Raw genomic sequence first — 24,280 nt, forward strand, 5'->3', positions numbered from 1 at the left:
CTAAAGGAACCTAGATATCAAATATTATAATTATGTCGTCACCATCATAACTAAAAAAATTGCTTGTTAGACCTGAAGACTAGCAAAGAAATACTGAAATCTCCAGTAAGCTGGAACACCGGGGCTTAGCCCAAGAACACAAATATCCTTTTGCCTCTAAAGAGAGACCAAAAAACCAAAGGGAGATTAATTGATACTGCATTTCATTCGTTCTCAGCACCTCTCTCTGTGCCTTTACCTGGGATTCTCCAGTTGTTGATAGTTTGCCAAATTTTTGCTCCTCTGCTGCACACACATTTTCCAGAGTCACTTTTACAGTGATTTTTTTAAGTATATCATATCACCCCTTAAACACTGCACATAGATTTCCCAAGAGCAAAGTTACTCTTCTAGGGGCCGGGTGGTAGTGCACAGGTTACAGTGCACAGGGACCCAGGTTTGAGTCCCCGGTCCCCACCTGCAGGGGGAAAGCAGGACTGCAGGTGTCTCTCTGTCCCTCTCCCTCTCTATAGCCCCCTTCCCTCAATTTCTGGCTGTGTCTATCCAATAAATAAATGAAGATAAAAAAGAGGTTTTTTTAAAAAGTTACTCTTCTACTTAAGTTAGAATGCGATCACCAACTACATGAAAATTAGATATTTGATACCATTATTTTATACTCAGCCATGTTTTATATTTTCCCGTAGGTTCTTCCAGAAAGGTTTTCTATAACTAGGTTTTCTTTTGGAAATATTTATGTATTTTTCCTTTTGTTGCCCTTGTTGTTTCATTGTTGTAGTTATTATTGTTGTTATTGATGTCGTCGTTGTTGGATAGGACAGAAAGAGATGGAGAGAGGAGGGGAAGACAGAGAGGTGGAAAGAGAGATGCCTGCAGACCTGCTTCACCACCTGTGAAGTGACTCCCTCGCAGGTGGAGAGCCGGTGGCTCGAGCCAGGATCCTTACACCGGTCCTTGCGCTTTGCAACACGTGCTCTTAACCTGCTGCGCTACTGCCCAACTCCCCAACTAGGTTTTCTTAATCAAAGTTCATGTATTGCATTTGGTTGTCAAGATTCTTTAGTCTTTTATAATATGTGTGCTTAACCTGGTGCGCCACCACCTGGCCACCAAGCCTTTTTGGGTTACTTTTTCACATGATTCCACCTTGCATCCTGCATTTCTGCTTTAGACTTAGACTCAAAGTCATTTTGAGTGCTTACAGTTATGTGCTAGGCATTGTGTAGATAACATTTCTTCCACAATCATTACAGGAGTCTTATTACTATTAAGTGTTTTATTTTTAATATTTTTTATTTTAACTGTATCTTTTACTTATTGTTCTTATGTGTAAAAAAGCACTGCTAAAATACAATTAATACTGAAGAATATTGTGGATTATAATCTTCTTCTATAATAATGTAATATCACTATATCTCTTTTTAAATTTTTTTAATCACCATTCCCAGTCTCCATCCCCACCCCATTAGATAACCTCTATACTTTTCCCTCAGTCTTAGATATAGGTTCACTTTTTTTTTTCACATTCATGTGTTCAACTCCCTCTCCTTCAGGGTTATTACTAGGGGCTTGGTGCCAGCATTATGAATCCACCACTCCTCATGGCCATTTTTTTCCATTTTATTGCATAGGATAAAGAGAAATTGAGAGAGGAGGAGGAGATAAAGAAGGAGAATGATAAACACCTGCAGACCTGCTTCAACACTCATGAAGCAGAGCCCCTACAGGTGGAGATCCAAGGGCTCAAAGCTGGATCCTTGCACAGGTCTTTGCACTTAGCACTATGTGCACTTAACTGGGTGCATCACTGCCTGATCTCCCTATTCATTTCTCTATGTTCTGCATATGAGTGGAAACCATTCTGTAGTTGTCCTTTACCTCCTTACTTGCTTCACTAAACATAATCTTCTCCAATTTCATCTACTTTATCCAAAAGACACAATATCACCTTTTTATTGCTGAGTAATATTCCACTCAGTATATGCCCCGTAACTTTTTTATCCAGTTATTTCTTAAAGGGATTTTTGCTTATTTCCAAGTGTTTGCTATTGTGAATAGAGCTGCTATGAACATAGGAGTACATATACCCCCTTTGAATCAGTGTTGTATCTTTGGGTAAATGCCTAGGAGTGTAATTGCTGGATCCATAAGGTATTTCCATTTGCATTTTTTAAGGATTCTCCATACTGTTGTCCATAGTGGTTTCACCAGTTTACACTTCTACCAGCAGTGTAGTAGAGTTCATCTCTCTCCCCATCCCTTCCAACACTTATGCTCTTCTGTTTTGTTGATGAAGGACATTCTAACAGGTGTGGAGTGGAATCTCAATGTGGTTTTAATTTGCATTTCTCTAATGATGAATGAATTGGAGCATTTCCTTATATGTTTGTGACCATGTGTATCTCTTCTTTAGAGAACCATCTATTCATATCTTCTGCCCACTTTCTAACTGGGTTGTTCTTTTTCTTTTTTGTTGAACTGTATGAATTCTTTATAAATATTTGATATCAACTGCTAGTCTGAAGTGTAGTGTGCAAATATCTTTTCCCATTTTGGGGGTTTCCTGTTTATCTTTATGGAATTTTCTTTTGATGTGTAGAAGCTTTTCAACTTCCATTTGTTCATAGGGTAAAGTCTCCAAATACAAATACATCTTTAATGTTAAGGTCTTGAAATGTTTTACCAGTGTAGTCTATGTATTTAATAGTTTCAGGGCTAATGTCTATATCTTTGACCCATTTTGAGTTAATTTTGGTGTATGGTGTTAATTGGTGGTCTGTTTCATTTTTCTACATGTATTTGTCCAATTAACCCAACACCACTTGTTAAAAAGACTTTGCTTTTCCCTATTGGGCAGTTCTGGCCCCTTTTATCATATATAATGTGCCTATACATGTGTGGATTTAGTTCTGGGCTCTCTGTCCAATCCCAGTGGTCTATATGTCCATCTCTCCTCCCCCACAATACAACCGGTTTTAACTACTGTTGCTTTGAAGTATAAACTAAAGTCAGGAATTCTTTTTTTTTTTTTTTAATAGATCCACAGGAGTTTTTGGATAAGTTGTTCAATTTCCTTGAACTATGTCACTGGCATTTTAATGCTTTTGGTAGGATTATCATTTTAATGATATTTATTCTTCCAATCCATGAACAGGGATGTTCTTCCATTTCTTTGTGTCATCTTCTATTTCTTTTAACAGTGCCTTATAGTTTTCATTGAAAAGGTCCTACATTAAGATGAACAGATTTCTGAAGTGTGTCGTTTGACTACTGTCAGATTTCTTCTGAACTAATGAATGTAGGTAAATAAAAGTTTTCTTAGTTTAATATCAAAGACTTTTATGGTGTCAGTGCTTTACTTCTCAATTTGCTTTAATTTCTTTTTAATTTGTCTTTTGTCCTTTAATCCAAATGTTAATTTCCTCTTTTTGTTTATTTTCAATTACAGATAGCTGAATCGTATTTCCAGGAGGAAGACTGTATCCTTTTCATACTTAAAGGAAGAATTTCATAGGGGTCTTCTTTTTTAAAAAATATTTATTTATTTATTTATTCCCTTTTGTTGCCCTTCTTGTTTTTTATTGCTGTAGCCATTGTTGGATAGGATGGAGAGAAATGGGAAGAGGAGGGGAAGACAGAGAGAGGGAGAGAAAGATAGACACCTGCAGACCTGCTTCACCGCTTGTGAAGCAACTCCCCTGCAGGTGGGGAGCTGGGGTCTCGAACCAGGATCCTTAAGCCGGTCCTTGCACTTTGTACCATGTGGTTTAACCCGCTGTGCTACCCCCGACTCCCAGAGGTATTCTTAAATCACTAACTTAAAACAGAAAAAATGGAGTGGTCCAAGAGGTGGTGCAGTAGATAAAGCATTAGATTCTCAAGATTCTCAAACTAATATTAGATTCTCAAGCATGTTCAACTCCCGGCAGCACATGTGCCAGAGTGAGGTCTGGTTCTCTCTCTCTCCTCCTGTCTTTTTGATAAATAAATAACATCTTTAAAAAGAAAGGAAGGAAGGAAGGAAGGAAGAGATATACTTTGTATACAGTAAAATATGAGATAATTTTAGTGAGTCTTAATAATTGTCCTCTTCTGCATAAATATCTGTAAAAGCAAGCTGTAGGGAATTTCTGTCATTCCAGACAAGTTTCTAGAATGTCCCAAATTAGTTCTTCCATAGATAAGTTTAATTCTTACCAAAATCTATATATTTTTAAAAATTTTTTAAATTACCTTTATTTATTTATTGGGTAGAGACATAGACAGCCAGAAATCAATAGGGAAGGGGGAGATAAAGAGGGAGAGAGACACCTGCAACACTGCTTCATAACTTGCAAAGCTCTCCCCCTTCAGTTGAGAACCAGGGGCTCGAACCCAGGTCCTTGCGCATTGTAACATGTGCGTTCAACCAGGTGCACTATAACCTGGCCCCATAGATGTTTAAGTGTGGGAAACATCTTTTTGAAAAATACAATAAAAATTTCCATTGATTTTTTTTTTCTTTTCTTTTCTTTTTTGTATGTTTCATAAGGCAGGGAGAAATTGAGAGGAGGGAGAAAGAAAAGGAGAAAGACAGAGGAACACCTCCAGTACTGCTTTACCATTCATGAAGCTTCCATCCTGCTGGTGGGGAGCAGGGGCTTGAAGCGATGCCCTTGCTCACAGTGACATGTGCACTTAACCAAGCATACCACCACCCAGACCCTAATTTTCTTTCTCTTGAATTAAACAGACGTACACCGCTAGTAATATTCATATGGTAGAGCTTGCTAGGTAAGTTACACATAGTACATTCCATGAATGTCTTTTTATACCTATATATCTATAGAGGAAAACTGAATCATAATCATATATATTATTAGTAATTTAGTAATGGCTCACAGTTTTAAGATTTGAGGGATGTAGTTTCTTACTACACCTACCCACAAAGCCGTGTCACCCTCCCTCCTAAAGAGCTGGGTTATTTTTTCTTTTTTGCAAGTTTATATGTTTTAATTAGCTCTATTCCACATATTATCAAAACCATCCAGCAGTAGTTGAATTTCACCTGTTTACTTATTTCCCTAAGCATTATCACTTCCAGTTCCATCCAGTTTCCCCCAAAGGATATGGTATTAAGAAGACTGGTTTATGTACTAGGGATATACAATAAATGCTTTTGAATGAATCCATGAAAAGATTTTTCCCTCAGTTTCTGTAGTTTTCTTTTTTTTTTTCCTAAAAATTAATTAATTTGTATGAGAGAAACCGGCATTTGGTGGTGCGAGGATTTACTCTGGCACCTCTTGGACTGCAGGATTGCAAGTCCTGTGCTCACCCTCTGAACTATCTCCTTGACCCTATGTTGCTTTTCTGTTCTAGGGGTGACCCAATATATATCTGAAGATTGTGTCGTAAGTGTCTTCTTTTTCCCATGAATATGATTTCTTTCCCTCTAACACTGTTGAAATTTTACCACACCTCTCAACAGATTGAGTGAGGGATAAGCAGTTCCTACCTTGAATCGTATCAAGTGGAAAACTTTAGACAATAGCAACTTAATGTTAAATGTGTAGGAAATTAATTTCAATAACAAGGAAACTAGGACCAGATGGTGAATATGGAGTTTGTTAGAAATGCAAATTCAGTGCCTGGGAGGTGGCACAGTGGATAAAGCATTGGACCCTCAAACATGAAGGCATAAGTTTAATCCCCAGCATCACACATTACTGTAATGATGTTCTGGGGTATTCCTTCCCTTTCTGTCTGTATATACACACTTTCTTTCAAATTCAAAAAGAAAGAGAGAAAGAAAGTGAAGCAGATTCATAGCCTTCAGGATCAACATTTATAGGGCTCAGACCCAAGAGCCTGGATTTTAGCAAGTTTTCCATATAATGATAGTGTTTAATAAAATTTGAGAAACATTGGTATAAACTTTAAGTCATGGGAAGAAGCAAATAGAATAGTCTTTGCTTCTCCCTGATCTATTTTATGATCCCTGACCTATCTTTAAGACTACAGATAAGAGCAAGAACTAACCTGCTGAGTGATCAAGAGAAGGACAAAGAGCTACAGTTACTGTTTTCTGGGTCAACACTGAGATCATTGCCCAAAGGAAGATGAACAGTTGGATGACTTACCATGACCCCGAGTGATGCTAAGTATGAGATGCAGATGAGTAGGCTGAATCCTTTGAGAAAAAGCCACATAAATGAGGGATAATTAATGAAAATCACCATGGAAAGTTAATTAAATTTTTACAAAAGAATCACATGTCTTGCTGTGTCCTTTTTTTTTTTTTTTTTTAAAGACTGTAGTCCTTTAGTATTGTGATTAAAAAAATTCAGTGAGAAATAAAGATCTAGGTGAGCTGAAAAAAAAACTGTTGACCTTAGAAGGGAACAGATGCTTGGCAGAGAGGAATTTAAGGAGAACAAATGGGAAACACTTAAATTCTAGGATTTCACATGGTCCTTTTTTCCCCAGTTAAATTACATCCACTTGACTGCTAGAAATATATTACTAAGCAAGCTTCCTTTGAACAGTAATACCTGTTTCTACCATTTGCTACAGAATGGAATATAAGCCGCAGCTACATGATATTCTACACTAAACTTTATCTACTTTTAGGACTGGGAGATAGCCCAGAGGATAAACTATAGAGCTCACTATGCATAAGAACCATGGTTTAATCCTTGGTACCACATGGGAGTACCAAGGACAACATCAGGAACTCTTAGGACAATGGAGCAGTGCTTTCGTCTCAGTCTCTTTCTTTCCCTTACTGTAGTCTCCTCCCCACCTCCAAAGATTAAAGAATAAAAAAATTAGACTGGAGAGGCTACTCTGTAGTATTTGAGGTCCTGTGCTCATTCCATGGCACTGAATTAAAAAAAACAAAACAATTTACACTTATTTCTAAATCAAGAGAACTTACTTAAGATGTTTATCTGTTTGTTTAAAGATTTACTTATAGTGGTCCAGGAGGTGGCTCAGTGACTAAAGCATTAGACTCTCAAGCATGAGGTCCTGAGTTCGATCCCCGGCAGCACATGTACCAGAGTGATGTCTGGTTCTTTCTCTCTCTCCTATCTTTCTCATGAATAAATAAAATTAAAAAAATAATAAAAAGATTTACTTATAATGAGAGAGAGAAAGACAGAGACCAGAGTACTACTCAGTATTGGTGTGCGGTGGTACTAGAGATTAAATTTGAGTCTTCTGGTGCCTCAGGTATTCAGGTTTGGTATACTATCAATGGCGCTGTTTCATCAACCTAATATATTTAAGTTTAAAAATAATGAAGAGAGCGAGGAAGATAGAGGAGCATAATAGTTATGCAAAAAGACTGTCATGCCTGAGGCTTTTAGTTCTCAGTTTTGAGCCCCTTACCCATCAAGCCAGAGCTGAACAATGTTCTGGTAAAAATGAATAAATAATAAAGGAATAATTATAATGGATTATCTTCTTGTCTGTGAATTTTCACATTTCTCAACTTATATGGGATAGTCTTGCTAAGAGAAAATAGTCTGGATTTCTGTTTTCCTCAAATTTTCTATCCAGATGAGAAAGCAATGAAATTTATACAGCTTGAACGATTGTATCACGAGCAATTGCTTGCAAATCTTTCTGCCATTCAAGAACAGTGGGGTGAGTACAGACTGAACAAACGTGGAATTATCAAGAATCTAACAAGTTGCTGTCTAGAAAGGTAGCATGTTTGACCTGGTTTTCTGTGTCAGGAAATAGATGTTTCTACAGTTAATATTGCAAAGAAAGTGACATTTTCACCAAAAGTTTATATCATTGTGAGAAAAAAAAAAAGAAATTATCTGTATTTTGTTCTTCATATCAACAAAGAAAGAACACTTAAAACTATGTATGTTTTTTCTGATCCCTTTGTGTGCCTTACTGACCCATTTAACCTCTGGGACAATGTTTACTTATAGGACAGAGAGAGAGACAGAGAGGGGGAGAGAAAGATAGACACCTGCAGACCTGCTTCACTGCCTGTGAAGCGACCACCCTGTAGGTAGGGAGCCAAGGCCTCAAACCAGGATCCTTACACTGGTCCTTGAGCTTCGAGCCATGTGCGCTTAATGCTCTGCACCACCGCCCAGCCCCCTGCTTATAAGGAAAAGTAATCACCTAGTTCTTTTCTGTCAACTTTGGGTTGTTTGAGAAGATACTTTTACATGACCATCTTTCTCATTGAGGCCAGTTAGCTATTCTGACTATGTACACTTAACCCAGTGTGCTATCCCCTGGTCCCAGTTAGCTGTTTTTTCCCTCCCAAATATCCTTTGTAAATAGCTAGGAACTAACACATATTTTACATTTAGAAACAAAATGGAAAACTGTGCAACCACATACAGTTACATCACTAAGAAATTCAGAAAAAGGATTTAATGGTGAAGATTTTGAACGGCTTACTAAATTTTGTACAACACATCAAGAGTAAGTACACATCAGCATTATCTGGTTAGAATCAATTGCAGTAGTATACTAAAGAAATGTGATAGCATTGGATATTTCAGATATAAGTTCTTTTTGTTTTAATAATGTTTTTAACTGGAAAGGTTAAATTAGATGGAATAGGTCCCTTTCTTAACTTTTTTTTCTTTCTTATACTAAACTCAGCAAACATTTTTTTTTTTTAATCAGTGCACTACTCAGCTCTGACTTATGGTGGTGCAGGGGATTGAACCTTTGACTTTAAAGCCTTAGGCATGAGAATCTCTTTGCATAACCATAATGCTGTCTGCTCCCGCCCTGAACATCAATTTTTCATATCAAATTTATACTTGCATGATAAATATATTCTAATTTTTAAATTTTATTTACTTTATATTAATAAATTTTTTAAAAATTGTATTTATTATTGAATAAAGACAGAGAAATTGAGAGGAGAGGAGGGGGTAGAGAGGGAAAGAGACAGAGATACCCGCAGCCCTGCTTCACCACCCATGAAGGTTTCCCACTGTAGGTGGGGACCAGGGACTTGAACCCTGGTCCTTGCATACTATAATGTAGCACTTAACTAGGTATGTCATCACCTGGCCCCCAAATTAAAGATTTTTAAATGCTTTTAATCTCAATTTTTTTTGGTTAATAGATTTAGTGATTCCAATAGCTAAATTTATGTATTAGGGTTATAGTTGTCTGCCATTGGTATGGTATAGTTTAAAGCAAACAAAAAATATTTACTTATTACAACCAGGGTTATCACTGGACTTTATGCTTACATGATTCCACCACTCCTAGTGGACTCTTTTCCCTCTTCTTCCTCCATTTAAAAGGGCTAGAAAGAGTGGGAGAGCCAGAAGAGAGATACCATAGCACCAATCCACCACTCATAAAGCTTAAAAAAAAAAAGTGTGCACTCTACTGGGTAAGCCATATCTCCTACCAGCCCCTGAACTACCACCACCACCACACACCCCCCTTTTTTTTTTTTAATCAGAGCACTGCTCAGCTCTGCCTTGATTGGGGGTAAGGGGGGAATGAACCTGGGACCTTTGAGCCTCAAGCTTTTGTATCACCGTTGTGCTATATCCCCGCAACTGTAACAAGTTTTTTTAAATCAAACTATAATTATAATAAAGCATTTAAATATGCTTAACTTCATTGCTTGAAGGCTCAAAATTCAGAGAATATGGGGAGATATCTGTATAGAGCATGAATTCTTATTATGAAGTCTGAAAGACTCCTTTTTTTATAAAATAAATTTTCTCCTTCCCTCAGAATCACAAAGAATAAACATAAAACTTTGTTTACAGTTAAACAGAGTCAAATGGTGGTTGCTTAGTTCATACAGCAGAAACAGAATTGCTTTTGGTCTGGGAGGTGGCGCAGTGGATAAAGCATTGGACTCTTAACCATGAAGTCCTGAGTTTAATCCCCAGCAGCACATGTGCCAGAGTGGTGTCAGGGTCTTTCTCTCTCTGCCTATCTTTCTCATGAATAAATAAACAAATTCTTTAAAAAAAAAATACAGACCTAAAAAGTAGATTCTGCAGTGATGCTCACCTTTTTTTTTTTCCTCACCAGAACACTGCTCAGCTCTGGCTTATGGTGGTATAGGGAATTGAACCTGGGACTTGACAGAGCCTCAGGCTTGAGAGTCTGTTTACATAACCATTATGCTATCTACCCCTGCCCCCGATGCTTACCTTTTGTGATTAAGTTTTCTTAGGCCAATTTGAACCTTTGAAAATGTATTTTAAGGGATTCCAAAGTATAACCCAATTTCTTAGTGTGTGAAATAGGTTAACTTTGAACTTCACAGTTTAAAAATGAAATCACTTTTAAAAATACTTATTTTAAAAAATCTATCTTTTTATTTTTATTTTTTAAATCTACCTTATTAGTTAGAGAGAAAAGAGTACTAGTTGGTAATAGATGATGTGATAAAAAATAAAGGGGCTGGAGAGATCGCTCACCTTGGAGTATAGAACTTGTATGTCTGGGTTCCCTGTTTGATCCTGGTGATACATATGCCATCTAGCCAGCCCTCCTTTCTTCCTTCATTCCTTCCTTCCTTCCCGCCCTCTCTTATGTGAAGCTCTCTACTTCATATGGACTGAATACATTTTTTTAAAATGAGGTAAAGGAAATGACTTTGTAACTTTAAAGTACTTGTTATATATACTTTTTTTATGGAACTAATAAGTTTTTAATATATTCTGTTAACCTTTTTTAAAAATATATTTATTAGAGAGATAAGAGAGAGAGACAGAGAACCAGATTATCACTATCCAAGTGAACTATTTTGCTGGCTCTGTATGTAACTTCTTTTGTCCATCATTATGTTAGTGTTGCATGTCACTGCAGTTAGTGATGGTTTGCTCTGTTTTATTCCGGTAGGAGTTATTGTATGTCTGCTGTAGCTATTTGTGTGTTTTATTATCAACAGACCTTTAAGTGTTTCACAACATCTAATGTTAGTAATAAACTGACTGGGATATAAAACATATTTCCGAAGAAAGAAAAGTAAATCTATTGGAATTTTGTCAAGTGAGTCATGGAATGGGCAAATTGAAGGAGAAATTCAACCAGCTGGAGCATGTTAGGAATAGTCACCAAGGGGAGCAGGGTGGTGGTGCAGTGGGTTAAGCACACATGGCAGAAAGTGCACAGACCCGCATCAGGATCCCGGTTCAAGCTCCCAGCTCCCCATCTGCAGGGGGTTCTCTCCTCCTATCTTCCCCTGCTCGTTCCATTTCTCTCTGTCCTATCCAACAACAACAATAACAACAACTGATAATAAACAACAAGGGCAACAAAAGGAAAAAATAAAGTTAAAAAAATTTTAAAAGGGAGTCGGGCGGTGGCGCAGTGGGTTAAGCGCACGTGGCGCAAAGCTCAGGGACCCGGTTCGAGCCCCCGGCTCCCCACCTGCAGGGGAGTCGCTTCACGGGCGGTGAAGCAGGTCTGCAGGTGTCTATCTTTCTCTCCCCTCTCTCTCTGTCTTCCCCTCCTCTCTCCATTTCTCTCTGTCCTATCCAACAACAAAGCAACGTCAACAATGGCAATAATAACCGCAACGAGGCTGCAACAACGAGGGCAACAAAAAGGGGGAAAAATGGCCTCCAGGAGCGGTGGATTCATGGTGCAGGCACCGAGCCCAGCAATAACCCTGGAGGAAAAAAAAAAGAGAATAGTCACCAAGGAGGTGACCTATGTATTCTGTTGTCTCAGTGGCACCTAGGAAGTAATATTTTAAAAAAAAATTTTAATATTTATTTATTCATTTTCCTTTTTGTTGCCCTTGTTGTTTTATTGTTGTAGTTATTATTGTTGTTGTTATAGATGTCGTCGTCGTTGTTGGATAGGACAGAGAGAAATGGAGAAAGGGGGAAGATAGAGTGGGGGAGAGAAAGATAGACACCTGCAGACTTGCTTCACCACCTGTGAAGCGACTCCCCTGCAGTTGGGGAGCCTGGGGCTCGAACTGGGATCCTTATGCTGTTATGCTGGTCCTTGAGCTTTGCGCCACCTGCGCTTAACCACTGCACTACCGCCCATCTCCCGGAAGTAATATTTCTTAAGTTACTTTTGTATTATCTCTTTCCACTTACAATGACAATAAAATTATCTTCCACCACAGTCTATATTGTGCTATGGTGACAAAAGCCAGAATTAAAAAAAATTAATAATACCTGGTTGTGGGAAAAATCATGATGGATTTTTCTGTCTCTGTGCAAAAAATGTGTCATGACTTTCTAGCCACTCAATACATGCGTGTAAAATACCCTTATATATACATTACTAGCAAGAAAAAAATGAATGTATTTTTTCCCATTTGTAGCTTCCTTAAAGGTTTTTCAGTAGTAACTGGTCTTCTGGGGAGATTAACATATGATATAACTGCCCTTTGAACTGTGTGGAGAGTGGTAATATTTCAGCAGTGGACATGTTCTGTGCTAATATTAGAATCCAAGGAAGCTGTATTTTTTCATAGCCGTTTGTAAGCATTTTGCTGCTGCAATTTAAAACAAACCTTTTTTTTTTTTCTTTCTACAGTCCTCTTTTACCCAAACATAAGGTAAGAGATTTTTGAAAATATGTATTTGTTGGGAAAATGATGATGTCATATTTCTGTTATATGGACTGTTTTAGAAAATAATGAACACTTTCTCAAATGACTTTCAGTTTTCTAATATACTGCAATAGTTTACTTCTCACCCATTTTTTTCCCCAACTCTTCAGATAGCAGCTGTAGAAAAGTCCCTTAGAAGGAAATGTTTTACGCAATTAGTAGTGTCTGAAGATCCAAAGGAAAGAGGAGCCACAGCCAAAGAGTCGGGTATGTTTTTAAATTAAGTTATGTAGGAACATTAAGAGATGCCTGCTGCTTAAGATTTTACAAATGGTGCATCTGAAATTTGCTAGAGGGGTTTTGTTGTGTATACTGTGCCTAGAAAAATAGCAAAGCAAGATTTTTCTTAATACTGTGTAACTCTATTCTTAAGTGTCTAATACACTTAACGTAAAAAACTAAAAATTATTTCTGTGCTTTTCAATAAATGATCATATCAAAAGTGTTCTAAACTAGAAATAGTTTTAGCATATTCAGGTATCCTTTTCTGCTTAAAAACCAACAGTTGTTGAGTGGACTGTTTCAGGAATTTGTTCTGTCAGGTTTGAATCCTGTCCCCCCCCCACCCCCCGTCACGTAAAGCTCTGTAACTGAAAGCAACTTGGTTAGTTTCTCTGTGTCTCTCTTTCCTCAGCTCCAAATTGAGAGTGTCAGAAATTCTTAGCTCATAGGATCTTATGAGGGCTAAATTAGTCATTTCATGCTAAAACTTTAGAGCAAAAAATGGCAGATGACAGGAACTCAATATATGTATACTGCTCCTAGTTACTTTTCCTCCTTGAGGTTATCACTAGTCCCTACCGCTAGTGTTCTGTCAGAGGTTTCTGTGTGGTACTATTCTTCCCATTTTCCCAAGTATTCTCTGCATATTAAAATCTCCACATAGTAGTATGATTTTACATAGCAATATATATATATATATATGTATATATATATATAATTTATTTATTTTCCCTTTTGTTGCCCTTGTTTTTTTATTGTTGTAGTTATTATTGTTGTTGATGATGTCATCGTTGTTGGATATGACAGAGAGAATTGGAGAGAGGAGGGGAAGACAGAGAGAGAAAGAAAGACACCTGTAGACCTGCTTCACCACCTGTGAAGCGACTCCCCTACAGATGGGGATCCAGGGGGCTCAAACCAGGATTCTTACTCTGGTCCTTGCACTTTGCACCATGTGCGTTTAACCCACTGCGCTACCGCCTGACCCCCATAGTTCATTGTATTTTTAAATTACCTCCTTATAATACACAATAAGAGTTAGGCTGAATCATTTCCAGGGGACTCAGGAAGCTAACAGATTCAGGACAAAACTAATTAAAACTTGAAGCTAAATCATAAATTTCTGACCTGAAGTACCTGCACTTATTTGTACATGTACATATGAGCCTGTCTGTCATGTACTTTGTGCTTTCACCATAATGCTGTCCTCAATTGAATTTACTCTCCAGATCATGTGGATATGTCTTGAGGATCCCCCCCCACCCCCAGAGTATGGCTCAATTCTGGTTTATGGTGGACTAAGAACTGAATTTGGGACCTTTGGTGCCTTTGGCATGAAAAATTTTTTGCAAGGGGGGGCGGCGGTGGTGCGCCCAGTTATGTGCACATAGTATGAAGCGCAAGGACCTGCGCAAGGTTTTGGCTTTGAGCCCCTGGCTCCCCACATGCAGGGAGTAGCTTCAAGAGTGGCGAAGTGGGTCTGCAGGTGTCTATCATTCTCCCTCTCAATTTCCCCCTTCTCTTTCAGTTTCTCCCTGTCCTACTAAAAAAAAAAAAAAAAAGAAAAAGCTGCCAGGAGCAATAGATTCTTAGTGCTGGCACTGAGCCCCAGCAATAACCTGAGAGAGAAAAAAAAGTCTTTTGCATAACCACTATGTTACCTTCTTAGCATGAACCTGTTCTATAATCTCCCATGTATTAATGGAGAGGTTAAAGGCAGGCCAGCATTAATGGAAGCTTTGGTATTTCGGTATGTTGGCATTGAAGGAAGCTTTGGTATTTCGGTCTTTTTCATTCTCTCCACCTTTCTGCCTCCTCTGTTTCTATCAAAAATAAAACAAAACAAACAAAAAAATTGAACTATGTGAATAATAAAGATCTTACTGATTTTACTCAGCAATTCATGAATTTGGCAGCTCATTTAGCAGGTGATAAGGAACTCTTGAAGTGGCTATACAGAATAAAAGACTTAGAGTGTAAAACTGTAATTCAGGGGGTCGGGCGGTAGCGCAGCAGGTTAATCACACGTGGCGCAAAGTGTAAGGACCCACATAAGGATCCCAGTTCGAGCCCCTGGCTCCCAACCTGCAGGGGAGTCGCTTCATAAGCGGTGAAGCAGGTCTGCAGGTGTCTATCTTTCTCTCCCCTTCTCTGTCTTCCCCTCCTCTCTCCATTTCTCTCTGTCCTATCCAACAACGAATGACAACAGCAATAATAACTACAACAAGGCTACAACAAGGGTAACAAAAGGGGGAAAAATGGCCTCCAGGAGCAGTGGATTCATGGTGCAGGCACTGAGCCCCAGCAATAACCCTGGAGGCAAAAACAACAACAACAACAAAAAAAAACCTGTGATTCAACAGTGAGCCAGAGCTTAATTGGCAAGTGAAAACAAAGCTTTTATTTGGTGTTCTTTAGGAGACTGCAGTCTGGAAACAATACTCAGATAAAGCCACTAAGTGCACCAGTGAGGTGGGGGTAGAGGGGGGAATACAGAGCTTGTATAGGTTGAAGCTATTTACCTGCAGGTAAACAATATCCTTTTAAGGAGTGGGGGAACAGAAGAAAGAACACCTGCTTACCTCTACAGATAGTATCTTCTTTGAAGTGCAGACTCAGTTGCATTTATGACTCCCCATGAATTGATTGGAATTGTCTCCAACCCCCCCAAATTCCAGGTGTCAGGTATAGTGTGGGTGATTGTAAATCCTGTTTACTAAGCAGTCAAGTGTGCTGCGTGTGTATATGATCTAGTCTCTTTTTAGACATTTCCTGTATTAATGTTAATCTCATCATTTTTTAGACATCTCCATACTAGCAGGACACCTTCCTTTGGTGAACTGAAGGGACTATCAAGCAGATGAGTTTACTAAAGATAATTCCAGATTGACTGGTTTCAGACTGCATACCTGGGAGAGGCTGAAACTACAATTTTTAATTTTATTTATTTATTTAGTCATCACTGGGGCTTCACTGCTTTCAGCCAACTTTTTTCAGATAAAGTAGAATGGACAGAGAGAGGGAAAGACCACAGCATGGAACTATGCTCCATTGCAAGGTGTGGAGGTAGGGGTGGAGGGGTTTGCAAGTTTTCCCTGGTTCACGTGCATAACAAAACAGGTGCACTATCCAGGTGAATTCCAAGAATGTTATCAGTAAGGGTATTACACTGAAGTAAATATGAGCAGAACAGACTTGTGCTCCATAGTTGAATCTTCATGGATCAGAACAAATACTTTGACATTTCATTTTCTTTTACTTAAATATATTACTAAGGTTCATCGTGGAAAATATTTACTTAATATTAATGTCTTAAGTATCTCAAGAACAATTTTTTGGGGGGAGTCGGGCGGTGGCACAGCGGGTTAAGCACAGGTGGCGCAAAGCCCAAGGACCGGCATAAGGATCCCGGTTCCAGCCCCGGGCTCCCCACCTGCAGGGGAGTCGCTTCACAAGTAATGAAGCAGGTCTGCAGGTGTCTGTCTTTCTCTCCCCCTCTCTGTCTTCCTCTCCTCTCTCCATTTCTCTCTGTCCTATCCAACAACCACAACAATGTTAAACAACAAGGGCAACAAAAGGGAAAATTAAAAAAAAATTTTTCTAGACTTTAAATAATTGGTTTAAATATAGAAGGCTGGCACCAGGGAGATAACTCATTGGTAGGGAGTCAGGATTTGCAGGCCTCAAGTCCTAGGTTTGCTGTCCAGGACTGCCTGAACCAGAGCTGAGTGTTATGCTGGTTTCTTTCTCACATATATTCTCTTATCTCTCTCATTAAATAAATTAACAAATATTTTAAAGACAATATTCAGAAGAATATCTTTTAAGCCTTTGAGAAGTGACTTTTTAACAATAATAAAGGCTAAATTATTAAGATATTCTTAACATCTTTTGGAATAACCTTTGTTATCTCCTATCCAAAATGCTGTTTTGAAACTTGTTTTTCTTCCTCTGTAGAGAGCAAAATTTGTCTGGGCATGGAACCAAGTAAAGGCCAACATAAAGAAAAAACCCTGGAGGGTGGCCACTGTGATATTAAGATGGACAGGCAGGCAGATTCCCAGAGTCTTCCAGTCACTGCAGGGAAAGACCACACGGAGGAGCCGCCCTGCCGAGCTGAAAGCACACTGGAGCTCCACGCCCAGCCCTCAGAGACAGTGTGGAACAGGTCTGGACAGCAATCTTCCGAGAATGATTGTGAGGACGACAACCGTTTGCTGCTGGCTCAAACCCAGGACTGTGAAGATGTGAGGAAAGTAGAAGACACTACTGAAGACCCTAAGGTGCTGATTTCTAGTGAGTCAGTGATTTTGCCAGGCTCTGACCATATACCTCTTGCATTGATTTCTGAGGACAAATATTCACACAGTCAAAGAAAGGAACTCCGACTGCCACTTCAGGTTGCTTCAGAGGCATTGTCTACAGACCAACTTGAGAACAATGAATTAAATGAGCTGCAGCAATCTGATCTCACAGATAGCGATGGAAAATTACCACCAGAGCAGACTGACTCAGAGGGCTCTCAGACTGTATTTTGTGAGAATGGTAAAACATCTGACTTAAGCACAGTGCTTCCAGAGGTGTATATGGCCCCAGAGGAAAAGGGAGATCACGATGACCTAATCAGTAAAGAAGCAGAAGACTATTTGCACAACTTTTTAGAAGGATGCCTAAAGGATGCTGAAGATTCCCTTTCATATGACGACAACCAAGAGGAAGACTCTGATCTCCTTCAAGATCTTTCTCCTGAAGAAGCATCCTATAGTCTACAAGAGAATCTACCTGCAGATGAGAATTGTCTTTCACTTGATGATCTTGCAAAAAGAATAGAGATTGCAGAGGTAAAATTTGAGATTTGACTTACGTACGATGAAGAGTAAAATGAAATTTTATAAGCAAATATATATTGGGTTGTCAGGAAATCCCTGACATATTTTTCTGTTTTCTGTGCAGAATGCATCATGAATTTTCCAACAACCCAGTACTAAATATTGCTTTGTTTTTATGTACTTTTCCTGGTTTCAAATGTGAGAGGAAAATTTAGTAATGTGAACTTTTAATTATTAGTTGTTATTTATTTACATGTGTTATGTAAAATGATTTAGTCACAACACTTCTACTTTATGAAATTTATTGCTTGCCTCTAGGTAAGCATTAGGGCACCATTTTTACCATCCCTTTAACATTTAATTTGGAAGTCCCAAAAATTATGATGGGGCAAAATTAGTCACATTCTTGTACTGCAACCTTTTTCTGTATAGACACCCAGAAGGTAAAATATAATAACTATTCACTGGTGCTTTCTCTTATCAATATTATATTTTAAATTATTTAAACTAATATAGCAAAATGAAAGAAACATCTTAAAATGCAATAAGATTAGGAAATTCGGGATGATCCATTAAGTTGGTAATTTTCATACTGTGAGTCTTCTCTTTCATACAGTGATCATTTATAAAATTTGAACAGATTTCATATTTACTACTTGACTAAGTCAAATACTATGCATTATCCAAACTTTTAGTTTCCTTGAGCTGTAATGGAGAAAAAGATCAAGATAACCATCTCTTTGATATTTTTTATTAGTGATTTAATTGGCAAACGCTAGAAGAAGAAGTGATTTAATAATGACTGACAAGATTGTGGGACAAGAGGGGTGTTTGATGTGTTTTTTTTAAAGTTTAAGAGGAAGATAAGAGCAGAGTCTGAGAGCCGTATTTCAAATACTACACCAGTTACTTACTTTCCTTACAAAGTACTATTAGCCTATGTCTCTAGTCCCTCCTTTGAAATCAGGATAATAGAAACCTTCCTCACCTTATTTTTTCAGGTTAACTTTTAAGTCCTACTTACACTTTTTTTCCCCCCCTAACTCTGCTTTATCATTAAAAAAATTAATTTGGGGTTGGGAGGAATGGAAAAGTAATCAACATAATAAGTGAAAATAGAAGCCCATAAATATTTTTCTAGGATAACTGTAACTGTTTTACTATTAGTTTCCTTTATTGTTATTTCCAGTCAATTCTTCATGAACTATGTATGATTTTGCCTCATAATTTCTTGACAAGATTTGAAGAGGTATGCACGTGACTCAGTATTCATTCTTTTGTCGTTCTTTTTGCCACACCTCTTCCCTTTATAATCAACTCTTACTTTAAAAAAAAAAAAGTAATACTTAATGGGTACAGAGTTTCTGTTTGGATGATGAATGTTTTAGAAATAGATATTGATAAAAAAGAAAAGAAAAAGAAATAGATATTAGTGGTGGCTGTACAACACTGCAAATAGAGTTAATGCACTGAACTGTTTAGAAATGGTTAAGGTGCTACTTTAATGCTATCTGTATTACCACAATGTTTTTAATAGTAAGAAAAGCTTAAATAGAGTTAATACATTGTACAGCATTGTACTCAGCATTTTATCTCTTATTTATTTTCACAAACCTCTAGTTGTCAAAACAGAGATCACACCCATATTCAAATCTAGCTGTAAAGGGAGGGGGTAGATAGCATAATGGTTATGTAGAGAGGCTATCATCCCTGAGGCTCCAAAGTCCCAGGTTCAGTCCCCCGAACCACCATTAGCCACAGCTGATCAGTGCTCTGGTTAAAAAAATTAAAAAAAAAAAATCTAACTGTAATATATAAAAGTTCCTTTTCATGTTAGGAACAAATTGACTTTAATATTTATATTTTAAAAGATTGTCTATTTTAATATAAATTATCAAAAATGATGGCAGTGCTACTGTTTAGTTTTCTACCTTAAAGAACACTTTATGATGGGAAAGTACGTTGAATTAATAATGTACCACAACTAAATGGAATATTCCTTCCTCAAACTATAACATGATGTCAGTTTTTCCTATTGGACCACACCTAGTAGTAGTGGAAATGACATGTACTTATATTTTATCTTTCTGTGATGTTAGTTTTGATATGTGATGACGGGCTGTCCCCTAAAATTCTCTTGGTTAATAATGTATTTTTCTTAAAAACCCAAGCTTTACATGACTAGCAAAGTTAATTTACTTCTTTTAACTTAAAATCTATTTATTTGGATAGAGACAGAAAGCCAGAGGAAAGGGGAGATAGGGAGGGAGAAAGAGACACTTGGAGCTCTGCTCCACACTCAGGAAGCCTTCCCCTGTGTCTGGGGACCAGGTGCTGGAACCCGGGTTCTTCTGCAGGCTTACTTGTGCAATGAACTGGGTGTGCCACCTCCCAGTCCCTATCAATTTACTTTTTATAATGTGCTGAATAATTTTTCCCTTTCTTTCTTTGTCTTATATACTGTATTTAGCAAAATCTTTTAGAAATCTATTCTTTAAAAAAAAAAAAAAGAAAAGAAATCTAATCTTTTTTTTTTTTTTTCCTCCAGGGTTATTGCTGGGCTCGGTGCCTGCACCATGAATCCACCGCTCCTGGAGGCCATTTTTTCCCCTTTTTGTTGCCCTCGTTGTTGCAGCCTCGTTGCGGTTATTAGTGCCATTGTTGACGTTGCTTTGTTGTTGGATAGGACAGAGAGAAATGGAGAGAGGAGGGGAAGACAGAGAGAGAGGGGAGAGAAAGATAGACACCTGCATACCTGCTTCACCGCCCGTGAAGCGACTCCCCTGCAGGTGGGGAGCCGGGAGCTCGAACCGGGATCCTTAGCCGGTCCCTGAGCTTTGCGCCACGTGCGCTTAACCCACTGCGCCACCGCCCGACTCCCAAGAAATCTAATCTTTAAAAGAAAAACTATCCAGACAGAATGAAACAAAAGCAAGGCTAAAGGAAATATAAGGCGGAGTCAGGCAGTGGTGCAGCGGGTTAAGCGCACGTGGCATGAAGTGTAAGGACCTGCGTAAGGATCCCGGTTCAAGTCCCCCAGTTCCCCACCTCCAGGGGAGTCGCTTCACAGGTGGTGGAACAGGTCTGCAGGAGTCTGTCTTTCTCAACCCCTCTCTGTCTTCCCCTCCTCTCTCCATTTCTTTCTGTCCTATCTAACAATGACGACGACATCAATAACAATAGCAATAATAACTACAACAGCAATAAAAAACAAGAAGAGCAACAAAAGGGAAAATAATTACTAAAAAAAAATTAAAAGTAAATATAAGGCAAGGGACCAGGTGGTGGCACATTCAGTAGAGCATAACACATTGTCATGCATAAGGACCAGTGTTCAAGTCCTAGGTCCCCACATACAGGGGAGGAAGCCTGCGAAGATTATTTCTGAATACTTTCCTCTCCATTCTGAGAAATATACTTTTATGAAATCTGCATAACTTTATCAAGAACCAGACTAATTAAAATTTCAAAACTAAGCACCATAAATGCTTAAGTTATTCATGCTTTAAAACCTTAAATATGATATTTTTGACTGATAAGTAAAATGTCCTGATAAGAATGAATTTGCTGTATTTTGATCCATACACTCAGAGAGGGAGAAATATCAAGGGAAGATGACTTAGAGAAACTGAAACCCAATTCCATCAGGACCCAGAGAGAGAAGAGGAAAAAAAGAAAGACATTTGAAAGCAGTAGTAGGAAAGAGGAAGAGATGTAAAAAGGAAGAGAAGGCAGGACCATATTAAAAATGGGCTAAAAATATAAAGACAGATAATTATAGAAATAATAATCAAACCTTATTTGTGACTGTGGGAACCACTATAGTTTTCAGTGGAGGGGGTAGGGACACAGAACTCTGATGTTGGGAACAGTATGGAATTGTACCCGTTATCTTGTAATTTTGTAAATCACTAATAATAATAAAAATAATAGATTTGTAAGTGTAAGTTTTTTAAAAAGAAAGTCAAAGCGTGATTTTGTGCTTTCAGTAAAATAATAATAATGAACTTCTATGTGTCAGGCTTTAAGGATAAGGTGAGGGGGCCGGGCAGTAGCACATTGGGTTAAGCACACATGATGTGAAGCACAAGGACGGGCGTAAGGATCCTGATTTGATCCCATCACCCCATCTGCAGGGGCGTCTCTTCACAAGCAGTGAAGCAGGTCTGCAGGTGTCTCTCTTTATCTCCCCAAATCTGTCTTCCCCATCTCTCTCAATTTTTCTCTGTCCTATACAATAACAAAAACAGCAATGACAAAAATAACAATAACGACAACAAGGGCAACAAAAATGGGGAAAATGGCTTCCAGGAGTAGTGGATTTGTGGATTTGCAGGTACCTACTAGCCCCAGCGATAACCGTGGAGGCAAAAAAAATAATAATAATAATAAAAAGAAGAAAGGATGTGAGGGAGGCAAGGTAGGGGGCACACTTGGTAAAGTGCATAGTACAGTGCACAAAGACCCAGGTTCAAGCCCCCAGTCCCCACTTGCAGGGAGCAGTGCAACAGTGATGCAGGTGCCTCTCTTTCTCCCTCTCTACCTCTCCTCAAGTTTTCTGTCTCTATTGTAAATAAGTAAATAAAATGTGTTTATAAGATTTGTTATTTAGTAAAGGGTAAGGTGAGGATAATACAAAGTTCTTTCTCTCTGCTGTTAGACTTCATTAATTTTACTAGTTATTCTTGAAATATTTTTCACAGGTTGTATATTGAGGATACAGAATATAATTTCTTAACATTTTCTATTATCTTTATTTATTGATTGGATAGAGACAGTCAGAAATCGAGAGGGAGGGAGTTGGGTGGTAGCGCAGCGACTTAAGCGCACATGGCACAAAGCGCAAGGACTGGCCTTTGGATCCCGGTTTGAAGCCCCAACTTCCCACCTGCAGGTAGGTTGCTTCACAAGTGGTGAAGCAGGTCTGCAGGTGTCTATCTTTCTCTCCCCTCCTCTATCTTCCCCTCCTCTCTCCATTTCTCTCTGTCCTACCCAACAATGACATCAGCAATAATAACTACAACAACAATAAAAAAAGCAGTAAGGGCAACAAAAAGGGAAAATAAATAAATATTAAAAAGTAAATTAAAAGAAATCGAGAGGGACGGGAGAGGGAGAGAGACAGACAGCTGCAGCCCTGCTTCACCACGCGCAAAGCTTTCCCTCTGCAGTTGGGGACGGAGAGCTTGAACCTGGGTCCTTGCGCATTGTAACGTGCACTCAGCCAGGTGTGCCGCCCCCCGCCCCCCCAAAATAATTTCTTAATCACTAAATAGTACTCATAAACAATATCTCGTGCCCTCAGAAACCTCTGAGACTGACAGCTTTTTTCCATATCACTGTGCAGTACTAACAAATCTTCCGTTTTGTTTCCCAAATCTGCCATTTCTCTCATTAGTGAGTATCCCTCATAGATTTTTCCCTGCTGCTTGTCACTCACCCTACCAATTCCACAATCCATTGTTCCCTTTTTGCTTCTCTCTGTAACTTTATTGTCTTGTCACTTCTGTATCGCTCAACTTTGGCTTCAGTGAGATGTGACTTTGATCACTATTGCTGGCCCACTAAGAACATATATAGTCTTTTCTTCAATAATTCGATTCATCATATAAAATGAAATGATTTGTATAAAATTCCATTGAGAACTAAGAATATCTGATTACTTTAATTCATTAGTATAACGACATGCATAGGGAGAACCTTTGTAGCTTTGCTTTCTCAAATCCGGAAATAATTTTGCTAAGTAACGTGATAGCCTGGCAGCTGAAGCATTTCTGTTCTCACTTGGGTAGTATACTGCTTTCCCATGTGCATGATTCAGGTTTGAGTCCAACCTGGACTTCTCTGAAGGAAACTTCAGTGCTGTGGTCTCTCGTTCATGCTCCTTCTTTCTCTGTCTCTGTCTGAAAGAAAGGGGGAGGAGGAGAGAGGGGAATGAGGGAGAAAGAAAATTAATTAAATATAGGGGCCAGGTAGTGATGTGCCTGGTTGAGCACACCTGCTGCCATGCACAGGAACCTGGGTTCAAGCCCTGGGTCCCCACCTATTGGGAGGAAGCTTCATGAATAGTGAAGCAGTGCTGCAGTTGTCTTACTACCTTTCTGTCTCTCATCGCAGCTTCTCTCTGTCTCTATCCAATATGATAAATATAATGTAAATATATAAATATAATAAATTAGATATTTTTAAAAGAAAATGGTCAGTTTTTTAAAAAATAAGTAAGTAAATAATGGAGATGGAAAGCCATGATTCTAATTTGCTGTTTTGCTTGGTGGCCTCTCTGTGCAGACTCTAATGTAAAGAGACAGGGCCCGAAGAGGGAAGAGTAATCAGTTGCATTCCTTCAGAGAAATAATGCAATAGGATTCAGGCAGTAGCAGTGGATGTGTCAAAATGTGTTTTTGGAGAAGTTTGGCAGTACTTGCTAATAGATTCAATATGAGATGGGGTGATGATGGTAGATAGCTTTGAAAGGAAAAGAAATTTAGACTTATGTTTTCAGATATACCTATTTAAAAAATTTATTCAGAGTTAGAAGACTATCTTGATACCCCCACCATTTCTTTTCCTATTTTAAACTTACTAAATTGTGCCTTTAAGCAAAGAATTTAGAAATGAATTACAAAAATATGAGGTAGTTCCTAGT

The 24,280-nt window shown here is 38.4% G+C and overlaps 1 protein-coding gene across 2 annotated transcripts in view; it reads left to right on the forward strand.

Moving 5' to 3' along the window:
* Window positions 1-24,280, forward strand: part of CNST (consortin, connexin sorting protein) — a 107,618-nt gene that overhangs the window by 70,103 nt on the left and 13,235 nt on the right. For both annotated transcript variants that reach the window (XM_007534599.3, XM_060192105.1), the window contains 6 exons: window positions 3,449-3,479; window positions 7,546-7,632; window positions 8,325-8,439; window positions 12,508-12,529; window positions 12,694-12,790; window positions 16,763-17,646. In XM_007534599.3, coding sequence (XP_007534661.2) covers window positions 3,449-3,479; window positions 7,546-7,632; window positions 8,325-8,439; window positions 12,508-12,529; window positions 12,694-12,790; window positions 16,763-17,646 — 1,236 coding nt within the window. The remainder of the gene's footprint in view (window positions 1-3,448; window positions 3,480-7,545; window positions 7,633-8,324; window positions 8,440-12,507; window positions 12,530-12,693; window positions 12,791-16,762; window positions 17,647-24,280) is intronic.

The sequence above is a fragment of the Erinaceus europaeus genome, chromosome 6, assembly GCF_950295315.1.
Source record: "Erinaceus europaeus chromosome 6, mEriEur2.1, whole genome shotgun sequence".
Classification (NCBI taxonomy): domain Eukaryota; kingdom Metazoa; phylum Chordata; class Mammalia; order Eulipotyphla; family Erinaceidae; genus Erinaceus; species Erinaceus europaeus.